The 21185-nt window shown below is 37.9% G+C and overlaps 1 protein-coding gene and 1 pseudogene across 1 annotated transcript in view; one reads left to right on the forward strand and one right to left on the reverse strand.

Moving 5' to 3' along the window:
• Positions 1–8162: 8162 nt before the first annotated feature.
• Positions 8163–17367, reverse strand: LOC110827404 (inactive selenide, water dikinase-like protein pseudogene; annotated as a pseudogene).
• A 106-nt stretch (positions 17368–17473) lies between these two features.
• Positions 17474–21185, forward strand: part of swi2 (Protein singed wings 2) — a 48055-nt gene continuing 44343 nt past the window's right edge. The window contains exon 1 of the mRNA XM_022059030.2: positions 17474–17773. Within this exon, the coding sequence (XP_021914722.1) occupies positions 17742–17773 (32 nt within the window). The 5' untranslated portion in view covers positions 17474–17741. The remainder of the gene's footprint in view (positions 17774–21185) is intronic.

Consider the following 21185-nt stretch of genomic DNA (forward strand, 5'->3'; position numbering starts at 1 on the left):
CATTAATTGTTTCTTAAATGGGATGAGGGGTAACAAACAGTAGCGATCAGTTTTGAATTACTTCATAGAAGTACATGCGAAATACACGCTTTAAGAGATAGGTGTAGCCGCCAAGAACCTAGCTTCCCCGTAGCAACCAATCAGAAAGTTCCAAGGTATTGATTTTTGAGGATACCAGTAGAAACATAAATTTTGAATTTCGATATGATCTGATAATTCGTCACAATTTAATAGAAGAGAAGTTCTGATTTTGTATAATTTTGACACTTGGTCTACTTTTAAGCCCGGAGAGATCTACTTATATAAAGATTATTCTGTGATTGATGCAGTGCTTTTACAACCCCTCCGACGGCACTGGACACCGCCGAAACCAACACCGCCGCCGGTCCCGGTCTCCAACGATCACGGCCACAGCTGGAGCCGTTCTCCTCCTTTGCCGGAAACCGCGGGTCACGACCTCCGCCGGCACCGGTCCCAGCCCGCATCGGCTTCCGCTGGACCCGGTCCCCGCCAAACACGGTTTACGCGGGTCCGAGCCACCGCTTGTCCCGGACAACGCCGGTTAAGGTAATCGCCGATTTTTGAATAAATTCAAAACAATTTTATTTTTCGAAAATTTTGAAAAAGTTGATTTTTCTTTTTAAATATCAGCAACCTGTCTCTGCTGAACCCGGTCACAGAAGGATCAGATCTCTGCAGGCCCTGTTCTATGCATGACCAGGCCTCTGCCGGACCTAGTCCTTACCGGACACGGTATCTGCAGGACCCGTACTCTGTTTAACCTGGTCTCTGTCGGACACGGTCACTGCCGTATCCGGTTTCTGCCGGTACGGGTGTGTGTGCTGGAATGATCATCAAATTTGGAAAACATTTCAAAATTCTGGAAAATTTTCAAAAAATTTAAAAAGTCCATGTCACAAAAAACTAAAACTAAAATTTTTTGATTTTGAAATGTTTTAAAAAATTTCAGTTTTGTGCGCTTTTTGAACAATTTCCAACATTTTTTGATTCTGCGATTTTTCCCCCCAAAATTCTCCCAACCTGATCACAGCTAGAACCGGTCTATGAGAAGATGGCCCGTCAGAAACCGGGTTATACAGAGCAGGTTGTGTCAGAAAACGGGTCCGGCAAGGATCGAGTGAGACAGACGCCGAGTCACGCAGACAACGGGTGAGACAGAGACTGGGTCTGGCAGAGACCAGTTCTGGTAAGGTAAATTTTGAATTTTTTAAAAATTTTCAAAATTTTCGAAATATTTTAAAAATTTGTTGAGGTTCAAATTTTTCAGAATTTTTTGTTTTGTGGGTTTTTTAGACAGTTTCCTGAATTTTTTTTATTTATCGAAAATTTTAAAAAGGATTTTCTTTAAAAAAAATCCCTACGCGATACGTATCAGAACCGGTCTCTGACAGACACGGTATCTATCTCACTCTGTCTCTGCCTGACTCGGTCGCTGCCTCACTCATACACGGGCTGGACATTACACGATTTTTGCTTTACCCAGTCTCTGCATTACCAGGACTCTGTCTCTGCCTGAATCAGTCTCTGCCTCACCCGGCCTATGCCGGACTCGTGTCTCTGCATTATCAGATCTCTGCTTCTCATGGTCCATGCCGGACGCGGTCCTTGCAGTGACGGCCCGTTAGAGAACGGGTGATACAGGGAACGCATTGTGAAGAGACCGAGTTACGCCACAGAACTGGCCCATCGGAGACTTGCACAGACAGATTAATGCAGAGATACTGACAGGGATCGAGTACGGAGAATTTTTTTAAAAAATAAAATTTTTCTAAAAATAAAAAAAATTGTGGAAATTGTCTAAAAAGTGCAGAAAAACAAAAGTTTTTGAAAATTTCGAAAAAATTTTGGATGTGAAAATTTTCAAAAATATTTTGTTTTGATCGCTTCTTAGACAATTTCCTGCATATTTTGATTTTTTGAAAATTTTCAAAATTTATTTGAAAAATCTCTCCACCAGATCCATGGCAGAACCGGTTTCTGTCGGACACACTTATGCACTGTCTTTGACGAACGCGGTCTGTGTTTGATACGATCTCTGCACTAACAGGTCTCCGACACGGTCTCTGGCGTGTCGTCTGCACACCACGGGTTCAGCAGTAACCACGTAAGGCAGGGACGGGTGAGTCAGCGTTCGAGAAAGGCAGGCACGCTCAGTGAGAGACCGAGTCTTTGCATAGGTTGCTTGTTGCAAGCACCGACGCATCCTTGAACCGAGTGATGTAGAAGGCTGAGTCCGGCAGACAGGGTGAGGCATTGACCAATATAGCGGTCAGCTCTGGAGGAGTTGGGAAATTCTTTTCAAAATTTTAAGAAATTTCGAAAAATCAAAAATTGCTGGAAATAGTCTAAAAAGGGCACAAAACCGAAAATCTTTGAAAAAATTTTTGGATGTGAAAATTTTCAAATTTTTTTGAAAAATGTCACTTTCAAAATTATTTCAAAATTTTTTGGATTTTGAAATTAATATTGAAAAAACTGAAAATTTTCGAAAAATCAAAATATGCTGGAAATTGCCCAAAAAGCGCATAAAACCAAATTTTTTTGAAGAATTTCACTTTCAAATTTTTGAAGTTTTTTTGGATTTGTGTGCTTTTCAGACAATTTCCAGCATTTTTTGATTTTTTGAAAAATTTGATAATTTTCAACTTTTTTCAAAACTTTCCCAAGGGGTGCACGCCAGCCTTGGTGAATGCCTCACCCTGTCTGTGCTGGACTCGGCCTCTATGTCACCCTGTTGCTGTCTGCCTAGGTGCCTGCAGCAACTGGTCTCTGCAGGAGTGCGTGTGTGAACGGTCGTGCTTCTGTCCGTCTCGGTCTATGCTTTACGTGGTGTCTGCTGCAACTGGACATTTCAGAGACTGCATGTCAGAGACCGTGTGAGGCACAGACCGCATTTGTCCGAGACACCGAGCATCAGGCTCAGTTCGACACCGACCGGCTGCAAGGCATCAGGTGGGGAGAATTTTGAAAGAAATATTGAAAATTTTTAAAATTTTCGAAACATCAAAAAATGCTGGAAATTGTCCAAAAAGGGCACAAAATCAATTTTTTTTGAAAAATTTCACTTTCAAAACTTTTTCAAGTTTTTTTGGATTGTGCGCTTTACAGACATTTTCCAGCATTTTTGAATTTTTTGAAAAATTTGAAAATGTTCAACTTTTTTCAAAACTTTTCGCAAGGGGTGTATGCCTGATCCTGTCTCTGCCGGACTCGGCCTCTTTGTCACCCTGTTGCTGTCTGGCTCGGTGCCTGCAGCAACTGGTCTCTACAGGAGTGGGTGTGTGAACGGTCGTGCCTCTGCCGGTCTCGGTCTCTCTCTGCCTTACGTGGTGTCTGCCGCAACTGGACATTTCAGAGACTGCATGTCAGAGACCGTGTGAGGCACAGACCGCGTTCGTCCGAGACACGGTGCATCAGACGCAGTTCGACAGCGACCGGCCTGCAAGGCATCAGGTGGGGAGAATTTTGAAAAAATTATTGAAAAATTAAGATTTTTTTGAAACATCAAAAATGCTGAAAATTGTGCAAAAAGCGCACAAAAACAAATCTTTTTGAAAAATTTCACTTTCAATTTTTTTCCAGATTTTTCAAAATTTTTTGGGTTTGTACGCTTTTCAGACAATTTCCAGCATTTTTTGATTTTTCTAAAATTTTGAATATTTTCAATTTATTTTTCAAAACTCTCCACAAGGGGTGCATGCCATCCTCGGTGATTGCCTCACCCTGTCTCTGCCAAACTCGGCGTCTTTCTCACCCGGTTGCTGTCTGCCTCGGTACCTGCAGCAACTGGCCTCTGCAGGACCCTGTGTGTGAACGATGGTGCGTCTGACCGTCTAGGTCTCTGCCTTTCGTGGTGTCTGCCGCAACTAGACATTTCAGAGACTGCATGTCAGAGACCGTGTGAGGAACAGACAGCGTTCGCCCGAGATACAGTGCATCAGAGACAGGTCGACAGCGATCGTCCTGCAAGACATAAGGTATTGGGTTTTGAAATTAATATTGAAGAAACTGGAAATTTTCGAAAAATCAAAATATGCTGGAAATTGCCCAAAAAGCGCACAAATTTTTTTTGAAGAATGTCACTTTCAAATTTTTGAAGTTTTTTGGATTTGTGTGCTTTTCTGACAATTTCCAGCATTTTTTGATTTTTTGAAAAATTTTCAACTATTTTCAAAAATTTCCCAAGGGGTGCATGCCAGCCTCTGTGAATGCCTCACCCTGTTGCTGTCTGCCTTGGTGCCTGCAGCAACTGGTCTCTGTATCTCGGATGATCGCTGTCTGTGCCTCACACGGTCTCTGACATGCCGTCTCTGAAAAGTCCAGTTGTTGCAGACACCACGTAAGGCAGAGCCGAAGACGGGCAGAGGCAGGATCGTTCACTCACCGAGTCCTGCAGAGGCCAGTTGCTGCAGGCACAGAGGCAGAAAGCAACCGGGTGAGATAGAGGCCGAGTCCGGCAGAGACAGGGTGAGGCATTCACCGATATGGCAGTCATCTGTGGAGGAGTTCGGAATTTTTTTCAAAATTTTCGAAAAATCAAAAAGTACTGGTAATTGTCTAAAAATTGCACAAAATTAAAAAAAATTGAAAAAACTTTGAATGTGAAAATTTTCAAAAATGTTTTGTTTTGTGCGCTTTTTGGACAATTTACAGCATGTTTTCTTGAAAATTTTCAAAAATATCTTTGAAAAATCTCCCCACCAGATGCATGGCGGAACCAGTCTTTTTCGGACTCTCTTATGCACTGTCTCTGACGAACGCAGTCTGTGCTTGATACGATCTCTGCACTAACAGGTCTCCTTAAGACACGGTCTCTGGCGTGTCGTCTGCACACCACGGGTGCAGCAGACAAATGTTGGGGCAGAGACCCGCTCAGTGAGAGACCGTGTCTTGCAGAGGCTGGTTGATGCAAGCACCGACGCATTCATCAACCGAGCGATGTAGAAGGCCGAGTCCGGCGGACAGGGTGAGGCATTGACCGATATGGCAGTCATCACTGGAGGAGTTCGGAAAGAATTTTCAAAATTTTCGAAAAATAAAAAAATATTGGAAATTGTCTTAATGTTTTGTGCGCTCTTTGGACAATTTCCAGCATATTTCGATTTTCAAAATCTCCCTACCAGATGCATGGCAGAACCGGTCTCTGTCGGTATCTCTTTTGCACTGGCCCTGACCAACTCGGTCTGTGCTTGATAAGATATCTGCACTAACAGGTCTCCTTATGACACGGTCTCTGACGTGTCGTCTGCACACCACAGGTGCATCAGACACCTCGTGAGACAGAGACGGGTGAGTCAGCGATCGAGACCGGCAGAGACCGAGTCTTCCAGAGGCCATTTGATGCAAGCACCGAGTCAATCATCAACCGAGTGATGTAGAAGGCCGAGTCCGGGTTACAGGTGAGGCATTCACCGATTTGTCGGTCATCTCTTAGGGAGTTTTGAATTTTTTTTTCATAATTTTCGAAAAATCAAAAAATGCAGGAATTTTTCTAAAAAGCGCCTCAAATGTCTGCCGGACGCGGTCATTGCTGTGACGCCCCGTTAGTGAAGGGTGATACAGAGACCGCATTGTGAGGAGACCGAGTCCGGCACGGACCTGGTCCGTCACAGACGATATGGCAGAGACCGATTAAAGGAGAGATCATCGTTTCTGGCAGGGATCGGGTGGGGAGAATTTTTTTAAAAAATCGATTTTTTCAATATTTTCAAAAGATTTCAACTTCAAATTATTTTGAAATAATTCCAAAGTTTTGGTTTTGTGGGCTTTTTAGATAATTTCTTGTATTTTTTGATTTTTCAATATTTTTTAAAAATATAATATTTCTTCTTCAAAATTTTCCTACACGATACCTACCACAACCGGTCTCTGCTTCACCCGATCTTTCCAGAGACCGTGTCCGGCACAGACCGTTTCTGCCAGGGATCGGGTGGGGAGAATTTTGAAAAAAAATAATCAAATTTTCCAAAAAATGAAAAATGCAGGAAATTGTCTAAAAATCGCACAAAACAAAAAAATTGAAGTTCAAAAAATTATTCAAATAATTTTCGTTAACTAATGTAACCTTCCCTCTCTCCAATACTATGTTCGCCCATCTCAGTTGTAGCCTTCGTTGTTTTTGAAGTTTAAGGGTTTAATTGGGGAACATAGCTCAGGTGAACATGGAATTGTTAGTCAGGGAATATTGCATGGAGGAGTATAAGTTGAACGCCTGCCAGGAGGATTGGGTAGTGGCTTCAGGTACATGTCCCACGTTGCATTGCAGAAATACAATTCATCAACAGACAATAACAATTTTATTTTGGTAATTAACGGCCACTTTCGCCGAATCAATGAACAAGAACAATTTTTGGTGTTTGCTTGCTGGAATCCAATACTAGTGTGTCCTCAGTATTCCCTTTAATTTTTAAGTTCGTTTCTTTCAAAAATGTGAACAAATGGTCTGATTGGTCTTGGCAGCTCGCCGGGACTTGAACCCAGGAATGAGCGGTCACACTACTGTATACCCTACATTAATTTAATAGAAGTACTTACCATGCAGATCACGAGGACACATACTGCTTTCACGCATAAAATTTAACTTCATAAGAGAAATGAAAAGGGTCTTGTATTTGTGCATCCAGGATGGTATTACTAACACTTTCATTGGTAGTGGCTCTGCAACCAAATGTTTCCAATTAATTTCATCTTATATACAATAAAAACTGCGGTTAGCAAAATCTGCTTCAGATATGGAACTGATCTACACGAAACTAAAAGAGTGGTTTAAAGTAGGGTATAAATTTTGAATATAATAAGTACTGGCAGTCATGATAAGTAAGCAAGAAACAGAAGTGAATGTTTTTAGGTCGAGTGATTCTAGGAATAAAATCAATATGGACATGGGAAGATATTACAATGAATCCCAATTAAAATGTGTCAGTGTTAGACTGAATTTGTTTATGTAGATGGTATGGCTCTTTAAATTTAAATTCAGCTTACTTGTGGACAATTTGAAGGCACTTCTGTAACGCGCATGCTGGCAAATATAGAGAGAGAGATCTCCATTTGGAACTGAATCTTGAGACCAGATGGATATTAATAACTTTCAGAAGTTAGACTCTTTATTCAACATGCATTCTCACATCCGTGTATAGATTTTGGCTATGACTGCTTCTTTCACGTTTTCCATTTCATTACTCATCGCATCACTTGATGCTACACAGTCCGAGTTATCAAAACTGTTCTTAAATAAACTACATTTTGATTTAAATTTTGAATGAAATTGTATATTCCCAAAGACAATGCAGAGGATTCACCATAGTTCCCATGTTATATAAAGAGAGGAAAACAATTTTTCTCTTTAAACTGAGAACAACAATTTTTGTCTTTTGTTATATATGTTACCGGCAATGTATAGAATGCCTAAAGTCAGTAGGCAAAGTATGAAATAAATCGTAATGTTAATATTGTTTGGCTGCGTAAATTAAAATTAATCAAAGTCGATTGGGTAAGCTGTCAAGATGGAGGTTGTGCACGATAGTCGCGAAAACACCAAGCTACTGAATCTGAACATAACAAAAGTTTTGAGAATTAAAAAAATATTGTTTTATATTAAGTTTTTGCAAATATAAAAGATAAAATAAAACTGTATAAATCTTATTATAGAAACTTCTTTGTTATATACTTTGCTTAAAGAATCTGAGGAATTTTATAAAATTCCTTGATATTCTATAGAATACCTAGGCAAAGCATAAAATAAACAGTCAGTTTAATACATTGTCTAAAAGTTCTAGGCATTTTATAAAATGCCTGGGCATTCCATAGAATGTCTGAATCTCGTACTTTGCCGGTAGCATAGAAATGGAAAAAAGAACCCATTTAGGAATTTCCTACTTTTAATTATACTGATAACCATGCAGACAGGAGATTGAAACTGATTGACCATCCATTAGTAAGTAAATTCAAAACAAATCAGCAGACAGGAACCACTTTTACATAAATGTAATTTAAACCTGTACATACGCACTTACACCGTCAAATGGTGGGACGGCTTTAACAATTAAGGCCACCTCATCAACACACAACACTTCCATGCTACACAGCAATTTCAATGCTGCCATCTGCATGTTAAATATAGTAAAATAAGATGAAAAGTAGCATTCTCAGAAATTGCAAATTATTATTTCTTATAATTAACAAATGACAGAACCAGAACAAAAATACAAAATTATGAGCACACAGAATCAGAATTCTCTTCCAATCGAGCAACATTAATTTGTGCATAGATCACTGCAGAGTATTATTAACCCTGCACACACTACATTTTGTTGATACGTTTGTTAAAAAGTCAAAATTCTTATGAACTATCATAACCAATACAAATGTTTCTACTACACTTAAAAAAGAGCTGGGAAAAGTTTACACAAATCACTTTCATAGTAAAGTAGCAAGTCTACATGTTTATAATTTCCAAGCCCTAACTCAGAGCATGTGACTTTCCAAAATTATCTTCTTAATAATAAAATTTTTAAGGAATGAATATCAATATAAGGAATTTATAATTAACTACAAATTCATCACTTCTTTTTATAATGGCTAAACATTTTAAATTCATCTGTATATTTTTTTTGGAAATTCACATGTTTTCAGGAATATGGCTACCCATTGTCTATTCTAATACTCGATTTAAACAGTGTGATTCACTATGAAACACACAATTTAACTACACAAAATGTTAGACAAAAAGCTCTTTAATAAACATTTAAAATAAAAACTTGTACATATTACGTTATGTATATTAACAAGGCAAATTCCATAATTTCAGGCCATTTTCTTATATCATAATCTAAGACACAATCCGGAAACAAACATTTGAACTGAATCAAACTAAAAACATCAAGAATGGCCCATCATTCACTCTGCTATATAATTTTTTTCCTAACTACAAAAGAAAATAGCAAATATAAATTCTGATAGAATTGGAACCACACACATACCCACAAAATTATCATTGTACTGATGAAAAGAGAACAGGGCTTAAATGGATAAAATCTCTGGCACTCAAGCATACAGAATGAGAAACAATAATATAAATTTATATCTTAATTGCGTCATGTTTGTGTTATATCAATACATATATTTATTTTTCCAGTCTATACACAAAACTTGTTTTAAAATAATGTTGTTAAAAATTATTTATAACATTTACAATATAAATTGCATTATGTTATATTTTATGGCGCTTTTCTGTGTCGTATAATATTACATCTATCACAGCGCTTTTGATTTCGACGACATGTTTCGATGTTTACCACATCATCAGGCTTATCAATTCATATATTTTTAAAAACTGCAGTTGCAGTTTGTCGTCTGTGGATATCAGACGTCCGACACATCACAATACAACCTGATAATGAACATCAAAATGCATACTCCAAATCAAGATGAAGACTGAAAATTAAAAATCAATAAACGCAATGCACAAATGTACAATAGTTTTTAAAAATATATGAATTGATAAGCCTGATGATGATGTGGTAAACATCGAAACATGTCGTCGAAATCAAAAGCGCTGTGATAGATGTAATATTATACGACACAGAAAAGCGCCATAAAATATAACATAATGCAATTTATATTGTAAATGTTATAAATAATTTTAAACAACATTATTTTAAAACAAGTTTTGTGTATAGACTGGAAAAATAAATATATGTAATAATATAAATATCTCCAATAAATTCATACCAGTCTGCTCGAATATTTATGGTTTTGTTATTATTATATAATTTTCTTTACAATGGTTTCCTGGAATTAATATGCAAAGAATCATCTATCAGAAATGAAACACCAAATAAGTAAAGTTAATTGAAAACATGTAAGCCTACGTAGGATTATATGCTTCGATAATGTTCCTACTGTGACATATCATACAGCTGTTTCCATGTTTAAGCACCACGTCATGAAGACACAGGGAAGAGAAGTTAATAGGTGGACGAGTTATTCTCATGCTCTGACCACTTTAAACCTGGAGAGGAAGCCAGATGGACATAAATCAATCAGAAATGGAAGTTAAGTTCAGGTCCTCTGAGATTCCATTTTAGTAAGCTTCATTGTATGTGCCTAAGTTCCTGCCTACATGTGAAATTCAGTATTTGTATATAAACAGAACAAAACTATCTGTACCATTCAATTATGATGTTTTAATTAAATCTTCTCGGGCAATCAGCCGCATAAACTGGTCACATAAAGAGACAAAGGTTTCGGGAGCCATCTCTGTCTCCAAAATCGGGGTTCAGAAACCTGATGATGGGGACAAAGATGGTTCTCTAAAACACTGGTCTCTTCATGTAACTGACGTGGCTGATTGAATGAGAAGAATTTGAGTTTAGTCGCTGCAAAAGCTTCAAATCATATAAATTATTATGTTTGTTGAGAAGGTTAAAGAAAATGAAGGAGTGTGTGTGGAAGAATTTTTAAGAGGATAATTAGCGAATAAGAAATACCGTATTCTGACACTTCAATTCACGCTTTTGAATTTGATGATTCAACAGAGAGAACATTATAAAACTTTTAACTTTTATAAACTGGTAATGTGTTTACACATCTACAAGACAATGATAAGAAATGTGACAAAGAGGAGTCCTTGCTCATAAACAAAAAACATGTAGCTGAACAGCACCAATGAACATACAACAAAACTGGCATGGATTTACTGAAGCAATATGTTCGTAAATCTGTAATTTCATCTGGTATAAACAAATCGAGAGTTAAGATTGTTGTATGGTTTGGCACAAATGTACATATATTGTCCTAGAAGATATCAAGGAGTAATATGTGGTCACTGCATTATCTAAAAGGTTAGAACTGAGCAGCACTCCATGGGAAAATGTCTTAAATATAGAACGAGAGGTCTGAATAAAATTCACGGAGAATTTAAGGCCAATTATAGCTCTCCGAAGCAAGTCTTAGGTCTCTAAAGCACTGATATTACTTGCTGACATAGCTAAAATAAAATATGGCAGTATTTATAATTGCCTGTAAGGAAAATACTCACATATTTGTAAGAGTGATGTCTTGACTGACCTTCCTTCATTTCTAGATGTAATTATTTAAGCCAAAGAATTTCATCTACTACTGGTCCATCAAAATGTTGTGTTACTACTGACTATAAAGCTTAAATCATACTAGTTTGTATCTTTTGTGGATCACAACCATAGTCACATGGAGTCCTTCAACTGAAGACTGAGTTTTGTTGAAAAACAATATCAGTAATATACATATGGTTATTCTATTTCTATGGACATGGAAATACACAGAGGACGGACTGAAATGCATTCATGAGGGGAATGATATACAGCATGACCATACTTTATTTACCACATTACAAACATACCAAGAAACAGTCTGTTTGAAAGAACTACTCAAACACATTCATAGAAGTTTACCATGCAATCACTGGCGGTGCTACTGAATAAACATAACTCAGAAATGCAAAATGGTGTTACCATAGCAGAAAACGTTGTGTTACTGGCAGCTTAAATATATATTGTATTTCAAAGACATTACCTTCCATTAAGATTTGAATATAACAATTTAAGGAGAGAGGCAGTGTCTAGTATAAAAAGGGTCCACGTAGGCCGTCTGAAGACGCTGACATACTGGAAAAAGTTTGAAAGCTGTGCTAATAGAGAACGTCGTATTCCCTGGAAAACCATGCAGAAAATTCTCCACCACTGTTCAAAGACACACACATACAAAATACACATAATGCAAGCACTGGAACCGGACGATCAATGAAGTCAGAAATAATTTGGTATGGATATGTTCAGATGGACCGACATTGACAATAGGTTCTTAGGCATTTCTTGCAATAAGTCACCTTTCACTTGTCTGGTATCATGAAAAGACACAATAGCAGAATTTGGGGTTATGAGAATTCACACAAAATTTAAAAGTTCTACAACCAACAAACATATAAATCACAGTCTTCAAAAATAAACACACAATTTTAAATCAAGCATCAATCCACAAAAGTGTGATAAGTTAGAAATTTTTCATGCTGTATCACAAAAACCATTAATTCTCAGATGTATCTACCAACAGGCAAGTCTACTACCCATCCTGAACACCTTTATCACAGCGTCATAACAAATTTGGACATTAATTCAGTAGAAATTTTTACCATTCAGATGATGGGGTAGACACTTACTGCTTTCACATATAAGACTTAACTTTGGGCATAGAGAGGAAAGAAAATTAACAGCTACCAGTCTTACATTTAGCATATATTAGGATGACATTAGTGATATATTCACTGAAAAGTTATGTTTTGCAAAGGTGACCAATCGTTACCAACAAAGTGTCATATCACACACCATATTAGAGAAGGCTGAAAACTCATGCTTCAAATTTGGATGTCATCTAACAATTTAGTCTTTTTTATTAGGGTAACCAAATTTTGAATATAAGCATCAGAAGTCTTGATAAGCAAACAGAAAACAGATAAGATTGCTGTTTCTTTGGTCACTGGATGTTCATGAAAAGAAAAGATATGGGAAGATAATATTAAAATGAATCTCAATTAAACTAGTCTGCCAGTGTTGGGCTTAACTGGCTCATGCTGCAGAGTTTATGCTAGCAGAAGATTGGATCCTGGATTGGAGAATACAGTTAACAGTTCAAATTATCTAAATATGCTCACACTGGAGCCTGGCAGGACAGTTTCTAAACAAAATTTTTCAGGATGACAGACTGGGTGCAGTTGGCCAATATCATAGTTTCCTAGCTTCCCCAATGTAACCATTATGGATTTTGTCCACTCAGATTACACATAGGAACAAGTTTATGTAAGAAAGCTGCTACAATGAAAAAACAACAAAAACACTGTGCGTTAATCAGAGATGCACTTCACTTTTACATCACATATGCTGGAGAACACTTGGTGCAAAACAGACCACCACCTAGGCATTTTACAGGCTGAAGTCATGTTCATATAAAAATTGAGAATCTTTCAAATACAGCAAAATGTTTCTTCTCTTGCTTGCATTGTGTGTTTATGTACGTAGTACAATAACAAAAAATTCCTGGACTTGATCTACGTTCAGGCATGATCTGGCCCCGATGCAATCAGAACAGTGGGCAGCAAATTAATGGCTTCGTCTACGAGTCACGGAATTTCTAACGCTGTATTATGCATGATTGTAACGTGGAGAATGAATTATGGTCATGTTGTGTGTCGAGACTTCAGGTTCTCAGCAGTGATGAGCCATGCAATCTGACAGAAATTGACCATTTCTTCTTCACCAGGATGAAGGAAGATTTAAGTGCCTCTGAAACACTGATCAATTTCTACCAGACAACACACTGACCATCTCAGAAAACAGCCATCTCCACCCTTACTTTTTAAATGCACAAGAATATCAGTCCCGCACACTCAAGAAAAATTTCTCAACCAATATCAATGAAAGACACTTCCCTGCAGCAGTGGGGGTGTTAATGTGAAAACAATGCAATTACCCTATGTTCCCAAACATGATATTAGATTTTAAAAGATTGTGATGAAATAATATGGCCCTCTTAACTACCATACTGCCTGAATTTTAAGAAACTTTTCCCCACATTTTAAAATTTCTGAAACTGGGCGCATCTTACAGTTAATGGCGTGTAAGAACTAAAGAAAAAAAAGTTGTGTGATTAAAGCGTAAGGAAAATCTTCATGTCCATAACACTACTCATGCGATAATAAACACAAACATTCTGGAATTATTAATACAGAGAAGTTTTAAGATTGATAATTGACAATTCTTATTGTAATATGTATATTCTTTTCCTGAAGACCTATTAATAAATCAAGGGCATCTTACAATCAAGGAAATACAGTATTAAATGCCTTAATTCTGAAGAAAAATAAATGTATCATAAATGAATTTAAGCATATCTCTAATGTGTATAGGATGAACTAAAATAAAGTAAATTCCAAATTGTTCTACTATTCGTCGCACCAAATAGATCTGCCATGATGTGCAACACAAAAACTCAAGTTATCTAACTCAATTTTTCCAACACCACAGACATCACACAATCTACTTTTAACTGAACTCCTATGAACATTACCTAGCAGTACAGAAATGTTCTTCTCCTTACTTCATGCTTATGTGGCAGCACTGCTTTGCACTGTACCATTCACTGGCCACAGAGCAGTGTGCAAACTCTAGAGAAACAAAGAGATTCGGTTCAGCACGCAGACAATGCGCAAATGTAGTCTCTGTCTAGAAGAAGCAAGGCTTTCCTACTGAATATATTTTTCTACAAACATCACTCATCACACTAAACAACTGATTTGTGAGTGTTAATTCAAAACTACTAAATACTTTTTTCATTAATATTCTTCTACGCTTATATTATCAACGGCTTCTTTCATCAACTGTAAAACTCCCTCTTGTCCACATCACGGCCAGTTTATCTGGCTCCAAGTATACATTACACCTACCCAATACTTATATCAAACACAAGTCCTGACAATAGAAAATTCACACATCATCTAAAATTGAACAGCATTAGACATTGTTTCTCTGCAGTTAGTAACCTAACCTAACCTCACACACATATATATATATATATATAGCAGACCCATGGGTAAGAACTTAGATACATCACTTTGTGCAAAATTTAAATAAATAAGTGATGAAATGTGAATGTTTCAGTTTTCCTTGCTTAAATCACTCAGAGACTGTTCTCAACTTGCAGCTTAGTAGCTCGCAAGAATTACAACACAACGCACAATGAAAGCCACCTTACTAATCCCTTCTTCCCCAAAAGAACAACTTTATTAATAACTACATAATAAAAATACATGAACTTCTCTGATGGCAAGAAAATAGCTAACGTTTGTATTCCCAGTTCTTATACTATGTACTTTTGTGCCATTTCTGTACAATTATTTTTAAAGTAAAAGTAAAGGCACTGTTGTTGTTTCAATGTTCCAGATTATGAATGAATCAAAATACATTTATACTTTCAATTATCTTGTCAAAGATCGCTGTCTTCTGGGGTATTGCGCCGTGTAGTCCAGGGGATTTCCACTGTTTCAGAGGTCATACCGCCTCCGTCATCATGAACATTCATCGCCCTGATGATAGAGGCAGTATGACCTCTGAAACGTCGGTGGAGATCTACTGGACTACATGGCGCAATAACCCAGAAGACAGCAAACTTCAGACTCACCGCTGTGAAAATCTCAAATCGTACTATCTCGTCAAAATTTAAACAAAAATGATAACCTAACCACGATACTCCCTGCCACACGTCTATTCCTGTCATCCCTTACACACAAGTTTGCATCCAGTTACACCTAATTTGAACTTGGGATTTACAATTCAAAACTTTCATCTGTCACCATAATTCGGCTAATAGCCTATTAAGTGTAAGGTTCGTTAGCTGCACTAAATGCTGCTTCAAATGGCACAAAGACAATGACAATGAGCGCATTACCTATAGAAAACAATGATTACTATTTGTAGATGTAAATAAATGCGCGTATTTGCAGTTAGTATTATATCACAAGTCATTTTAAAAGCAGATATGATCAGATAACACACACTTCTCACATACCTTACAATACTATATTCAACTTATTAAAATTGGAAATTACCATGACAGAGCTTGTTTTGAAAAACCTTTTTGTCCAATATCATGAAAATATAATCTGATAGGAGAAACAAGAACAAAATAGTGGGCTCTTGTCATTAATACTTCACCGACGCGTGCATCAGAATGTTTTTACCTACATGCAAATGGATTTCTACATTATACTTCGGGTGCCTACACCCACTACTTTACCACAGTTCTCCATCTTTTTCTTTAGCAGGGACCTCAATGACACGGGGCTTATCGATGATGCGAGCCGTTCGGTTTCCCTTCTCGACGATGCCAATGATCCAGGCCTGATAACCTTCTTGCTTCTCGATGTCCTTGCAGTAAGCAGCAGCCTGTTCCCTTGGTAAACAAATCAGTAAGCCACCAGACGTCTCTGCAGAATGGCCTTGAAGCAACTGGAACATATTGCCACAGGCTTTTGCTACAGCAGCCATCTTTGCTATAACTGGCAAGTTATGGATAACAAAAGATACTTCATTTTTCTGATGTCTGGCCAAATTCTGTGCATGCCCCAGCAAACCAAATCCAGTGACATCAGTGGCACCATGGGCATTGTATTTGTGCATGAGACGAGCAGCAATTCTGTTTAATCTTGCCATGGAATCCATTCCTCTCTGGTAAGCCTTTCTGACGTCGTCTTCTGAAACGACGAGCTTGATTCTGTTCCATCTCTCTGGCTGGTCCAGCCATTGGTGAGCGTTCACGGCCACTTGAGTGCCCAACGGTTTGGTCAGAACAAGAACATCTCCCACCACAGCATTGTCAGGAACGATGTACTCATTAGGCTGGCAGACTGTCGAAGCGACTCCTCCGATTGTACACCATGGATTCACTACTGTCTGCCCACCTGTCACGGTGGTACCAGCTTCCAGGGCAGAATCTTTGAATCCTCTCATTATGAGGGGCATGACAATATCACGCTCCTTCTCTGTCATCTTGGTCGAAACTCCCAAAAGCATTAACATATTATCGCAATCTGTGACACCCATTGCATACATATCGCTGAGCACATTAGCACATGCAATCTTACCCATCATGTAAGGATCATCTACTAATGGATAAAAAAAGTCAGTAGTCTGAACAAGTGAGAGTCCACCATGTTGCAGTGGAGTTACAGAGCAATCCATGCCAATTCCAATTCTAGGAATTGCCATATGCATAAAGTGGGCATGTTCGTCCTGTGTATGATCTTCGTCTTGCTGAAGTCCCTCCAGGAGCTTAGAGAGAGCCTCCTGGGGGACTTTACACCCTCATCCTTTTAGATCAGCAAAACGTGTTAGACGGAAAGAGGCGTCCAAATCATGTGCCACAGGATCGAAAGGCCTTCTTAATGCTAATGAATTTGGATTACCTTCCAACTCCAGCTGCGAAACTGATAAGTTCCTAACATTCACCGCTTGCAGAGCTTCTGGTGACATTGTAGTGGCTTGCAGTTCAGCCATTGCCGTAGGATTCAAATACACGTTGGTAATAATGGTTCAGTACTCTAAAATACGACACAAGAATATTTTTCTCTGTATTATAATATAACTCCACGTTGTAGCTTCAAACACTACACTCAAACCGGCTTGTGTATGCAACTAGAATGGCGTCTACTGTCCACGCTTGTACTTGGCTTCTTGGCGGCTTTTTTGGCTTCAGGTTTGCGATACACAACAAAATTCCATTCCATAATACAAAGCAACGGTTTCCATGAATTAGTTTCAATTTTTGGCGCAAGATGGCATACTGGTATGTTTGATAACGTACTCTTTCGTCGCTTATGTGAACTACTCTTTAGTTTCTCTGGAATCCGTCGACCCAGATGGCGAATCAGTATTCGCCGGCTGATCAAGCCCCAAATACGAAGCGAGTAGCGCATGTTGTATGCAGTGCTTGTTTATTTGACATGACTGAAGCAAAGGCATAACGCATAAATATTGTTCAAGCAGACAGTTTTGTTTTCATTGATTCAAAATGAACTGTGTTCTGAGAAGAGTTATTAACCACAAGAAAACAGTGAACTACAATTAACTTTTCTTAAGATGTAAGAATACGATGCTTATATTTCGTTCTTCACTCTTACGAGGATCCTTGGTTTAATGGAAACTCTACTGTTCTCAAAAACTTTTAGGTAAGTGGGTCACTTCAGATAACTGCGCATTTCAGATACATAGTTCGTAAGCAGTGCTGGAAATATAACAATTGTGACGATCAGCAAAGATAATTATGTTAGAGGTATTTTTAATTTAAAGTAGTGGAGGTCACTGTATCCTGAAGAATATACTGCCGCACATTGTTACAAACGGCCATCAAAGAACTTTGTCTATTATTACATATTACCATACTTGAATTTTGGCATAAGTTCTTATTACCGCTAGGAACGCGCACTACATTTTAAAGTAAATAACATAGTAACCCTACAAGGGTTATGGACACTAGAAACAGACTGATATCTGACAAAGTGTGGCCACACAGCGTCCATATTATGCTGTTACGTGAGAAAGCAATGATTTTGTTTAAGAAGATGTACTTATTCCTGCTATCACAAGGAGGAACAGAAAATTAGGGAAATTATTTTGTGTGCATGACCAGCCTGTGTTTCCATTTAGCTTTGGACGTGTTACCATTCAGCTCAGTTTTTACGTGATTTTACGTGATTTTGCATGCGAAAGAAATCAAGAACGTCTTTTGGGCTACTCTTTGTGCGGTTTTAGTGAAATTTTGTTTGAGGACCCACGCTAAATAATACTGACAAAATGTGTACACGAAATTATATTATATTAAATACTGATTCAGACGAATGATAAAGATCTTGACGAAATTAAAAGTTATAATATGTTTATATTTTTCATATCGTGAGCAATTTCTGATAATTTTTTTTAAAAAACTTAACTTATGCTTTAAGAACGCCAGTGGGCACATTTCTGTTCTAATTTAAACGTTGTCCATATGCCCAAGCATTTTATAAAATGCCTAGAACTTTTAGGCAATGTATTAAACTAACAGTTTATTTTATACTTTGCCTGGGCATTCTATAGAATATCAAGGAATTTTATAAAATGCCTCAGATTCTTTAGTCAAAGTCTATAACAAAGAAGTTTCTATAATAAGATTTATACAGTTTTATTTTATCTTTTATATTTGCAAAAACTTAATATAAAACAATATTTTTTTAATTCTCAAAACTTTTGTTATGTTCAGATTCAGTAGCTTGGTGTTTTCGCGACTATCGTGCACAACCTCCATCTTGACAGCTTACCCAATCGACTTTGATTAATTTTAATTTACGCAGCCAAACAATATTAACATTACTATTTATTTCATACTTTGCCTACTGACTTAAGGCATTCTATACATTGCCGGTAACAAATACACTAACAACAGCCGAAGTCACGGTGTGACGCATCGAGAAGGCCCATCCTAGGATAAAAATAATAATTACCATAACCCATGACCTGGTTTCTGTTTTGATATGTTATCGGGAATTTGTAGTCCAAGTTCAAATACTGGTTTCCTGAGTTCAACGTAGCCTCGATATAAAGTCTTTCTGGCGATTATAACCCAGGGACACACTAATCCGAAATCCACTTACAAAAACATTTGGAGAGGGCGTAATCCCCGGCATTCTGTCTGGATTTCAGAATATTGTTCTGGTGTTTCTGAAGCTGTAACGTCTGGACGATGCAATTAACATTGATTCAGATAAACATAAATTAAATTCTGTTTTTCTTTCGCTTAAGGCGAGAAGATTTATGACTTGGAATTCAGGACACTGGCCAATCGCGGTGGCCATGCTTGTGATTTTGACTCTCTTGTTAGCAGGTTTGAACCTTGATTAAGGTTTGAATAGTCGCAGTTATTAAAGAAACAATTTGAAAGGAAACAGGCCTAAGTTTAGGATTCACGACCAAGAATTGCTTCTGAGGTGGAATGGAATCTTACTAAAGTAAAAGATTTCCTCATTTTCAGCACACATAATTTTGGCGATGAAACTTCTCTGAAAAAGGACACATCGCCAAGGAGGCGATGGAAAGATAATATTAAAATGTATATTGACAATGGTTGTAAGAATGTTGTACAGACCTGAATAGATTAGGATTGAGAATTGCTAGGGATCTATGTTGAACCTTTTGGTTTCATTACCAGAGCCAGTTAGGTTTGTTTATTTAATTACCACCGGGTTCTACAAAAAATTACTGCCTTGGGTATACCATGTCGATCGTGCCTGGAATCAAATAAGGAACTAAACAAAAAAGCCTGTGTCACGTGCCATGTCTTTCAGTGTTACAGAGATCTCATGTTTACCGCGTATATAAATAGAAACATTTAATTAAGTTTTATTAATATGCAGGTGTACACATACTCGCTTCAATGGCTCAACTATTGATAGATCTCGGTCCATATGCATGAGATAGGGGCCTCATGTATTAGCATAAGGGCTTGCTTTGTTCCAAATTAGGCAACTGGTACTTCATAGTACGAGCCTTCACCATTAAAATTTAATACAATCCACAAGTAATCATTAATTATTTTATTTCCTAACAAACATGTTATTATGCGTTCTTTGCACGAACTGCATAGCGAGAACGCATTATGGGCTGACCACGTCTGTCAAGTCGATTCAACTCGAGAGCCATTGAACGGATTTCGATTAAATTTGATGTGGTGGTTGTGCCATACTGCACGACCTCAAAATCGCACTTTTTAGTATCCTACGAGCAGTGGTAAAAGAATGACGCATGAGGAAAGTCGCGAGATAGAAACTGAGGTGCTACGATCTGGTGGCCAAAGTGGGAACTATTGAATAAGGCTGATTTAATACCTCTAATCGCATGTTGCAAAGAACGAATGAGGATATTATGTGTGTTCCAGTATGGAAAACACTTTTTATACTTCTAAGGCTGGTTTATTATTATAATCACACTGATCTCGTGGCGTACACACGGCTTTCATTTGTTTTGCAAAATGCATCCTAATCGAAGTATCATTTTATTTTGAAGATCAATTTTCACACGAAATTTCAAGACGTGATATTACATGGCGCTAGTGTCACTTCCTGCCATAACGATTTCGGACGGCTGCCATCTTGTTATTATTGGCACTAGGACACGGCTCCAAAACCCTGAACTTCATAATGAAAAATGTAACCACTGTGGAAAGAGCAAATCTCATAAGAATTCCTGTCGATTGTGTTACTTCTTTGTTGAACAAGTTCTAAATTAACAACAGGCCTGTACGAATATCGAATTGTCATGTATGGCTTATGACTTTCATGGTCACGTGAACTGAAGCAGTCTGGGCGAACATTTTATCATTTTAATACGCGCATATCATGTGTTTATTTGGGTTATCCTGTTAGTTTCTGATTACACAGTTACAGGGCAGTCCGGTGGAAGTTTACAGACTTTTCGAGGCTGCCTTCAACATCAGAACAATGATGAAAGAGGCAGTAAGTACCTCTGAAACGTCGGTAAAATTTGTATCGGGCTATAAGGAGCCCCATCCCAGGAGACAGGCATCTTCTGGTGTATGTTGATGACATC

Source organism: Zootermopsis nevadensis, unplaced genomic scaffold (assembly GCF_977971745.1).
Source record: "Zootermopsis nevadensis isolate Lab colony 2312 unplaced genomic scaffold, Znev_1.0 Znev_ptg000003l, whole genome shotgun sequence".
Lineage (NCBI taxonomy): Eukaryota > Metazoa > Arthropoda > Insecta > Blattodea > Termopsidae > Zootermopsis > Zootermopsis nevadensis.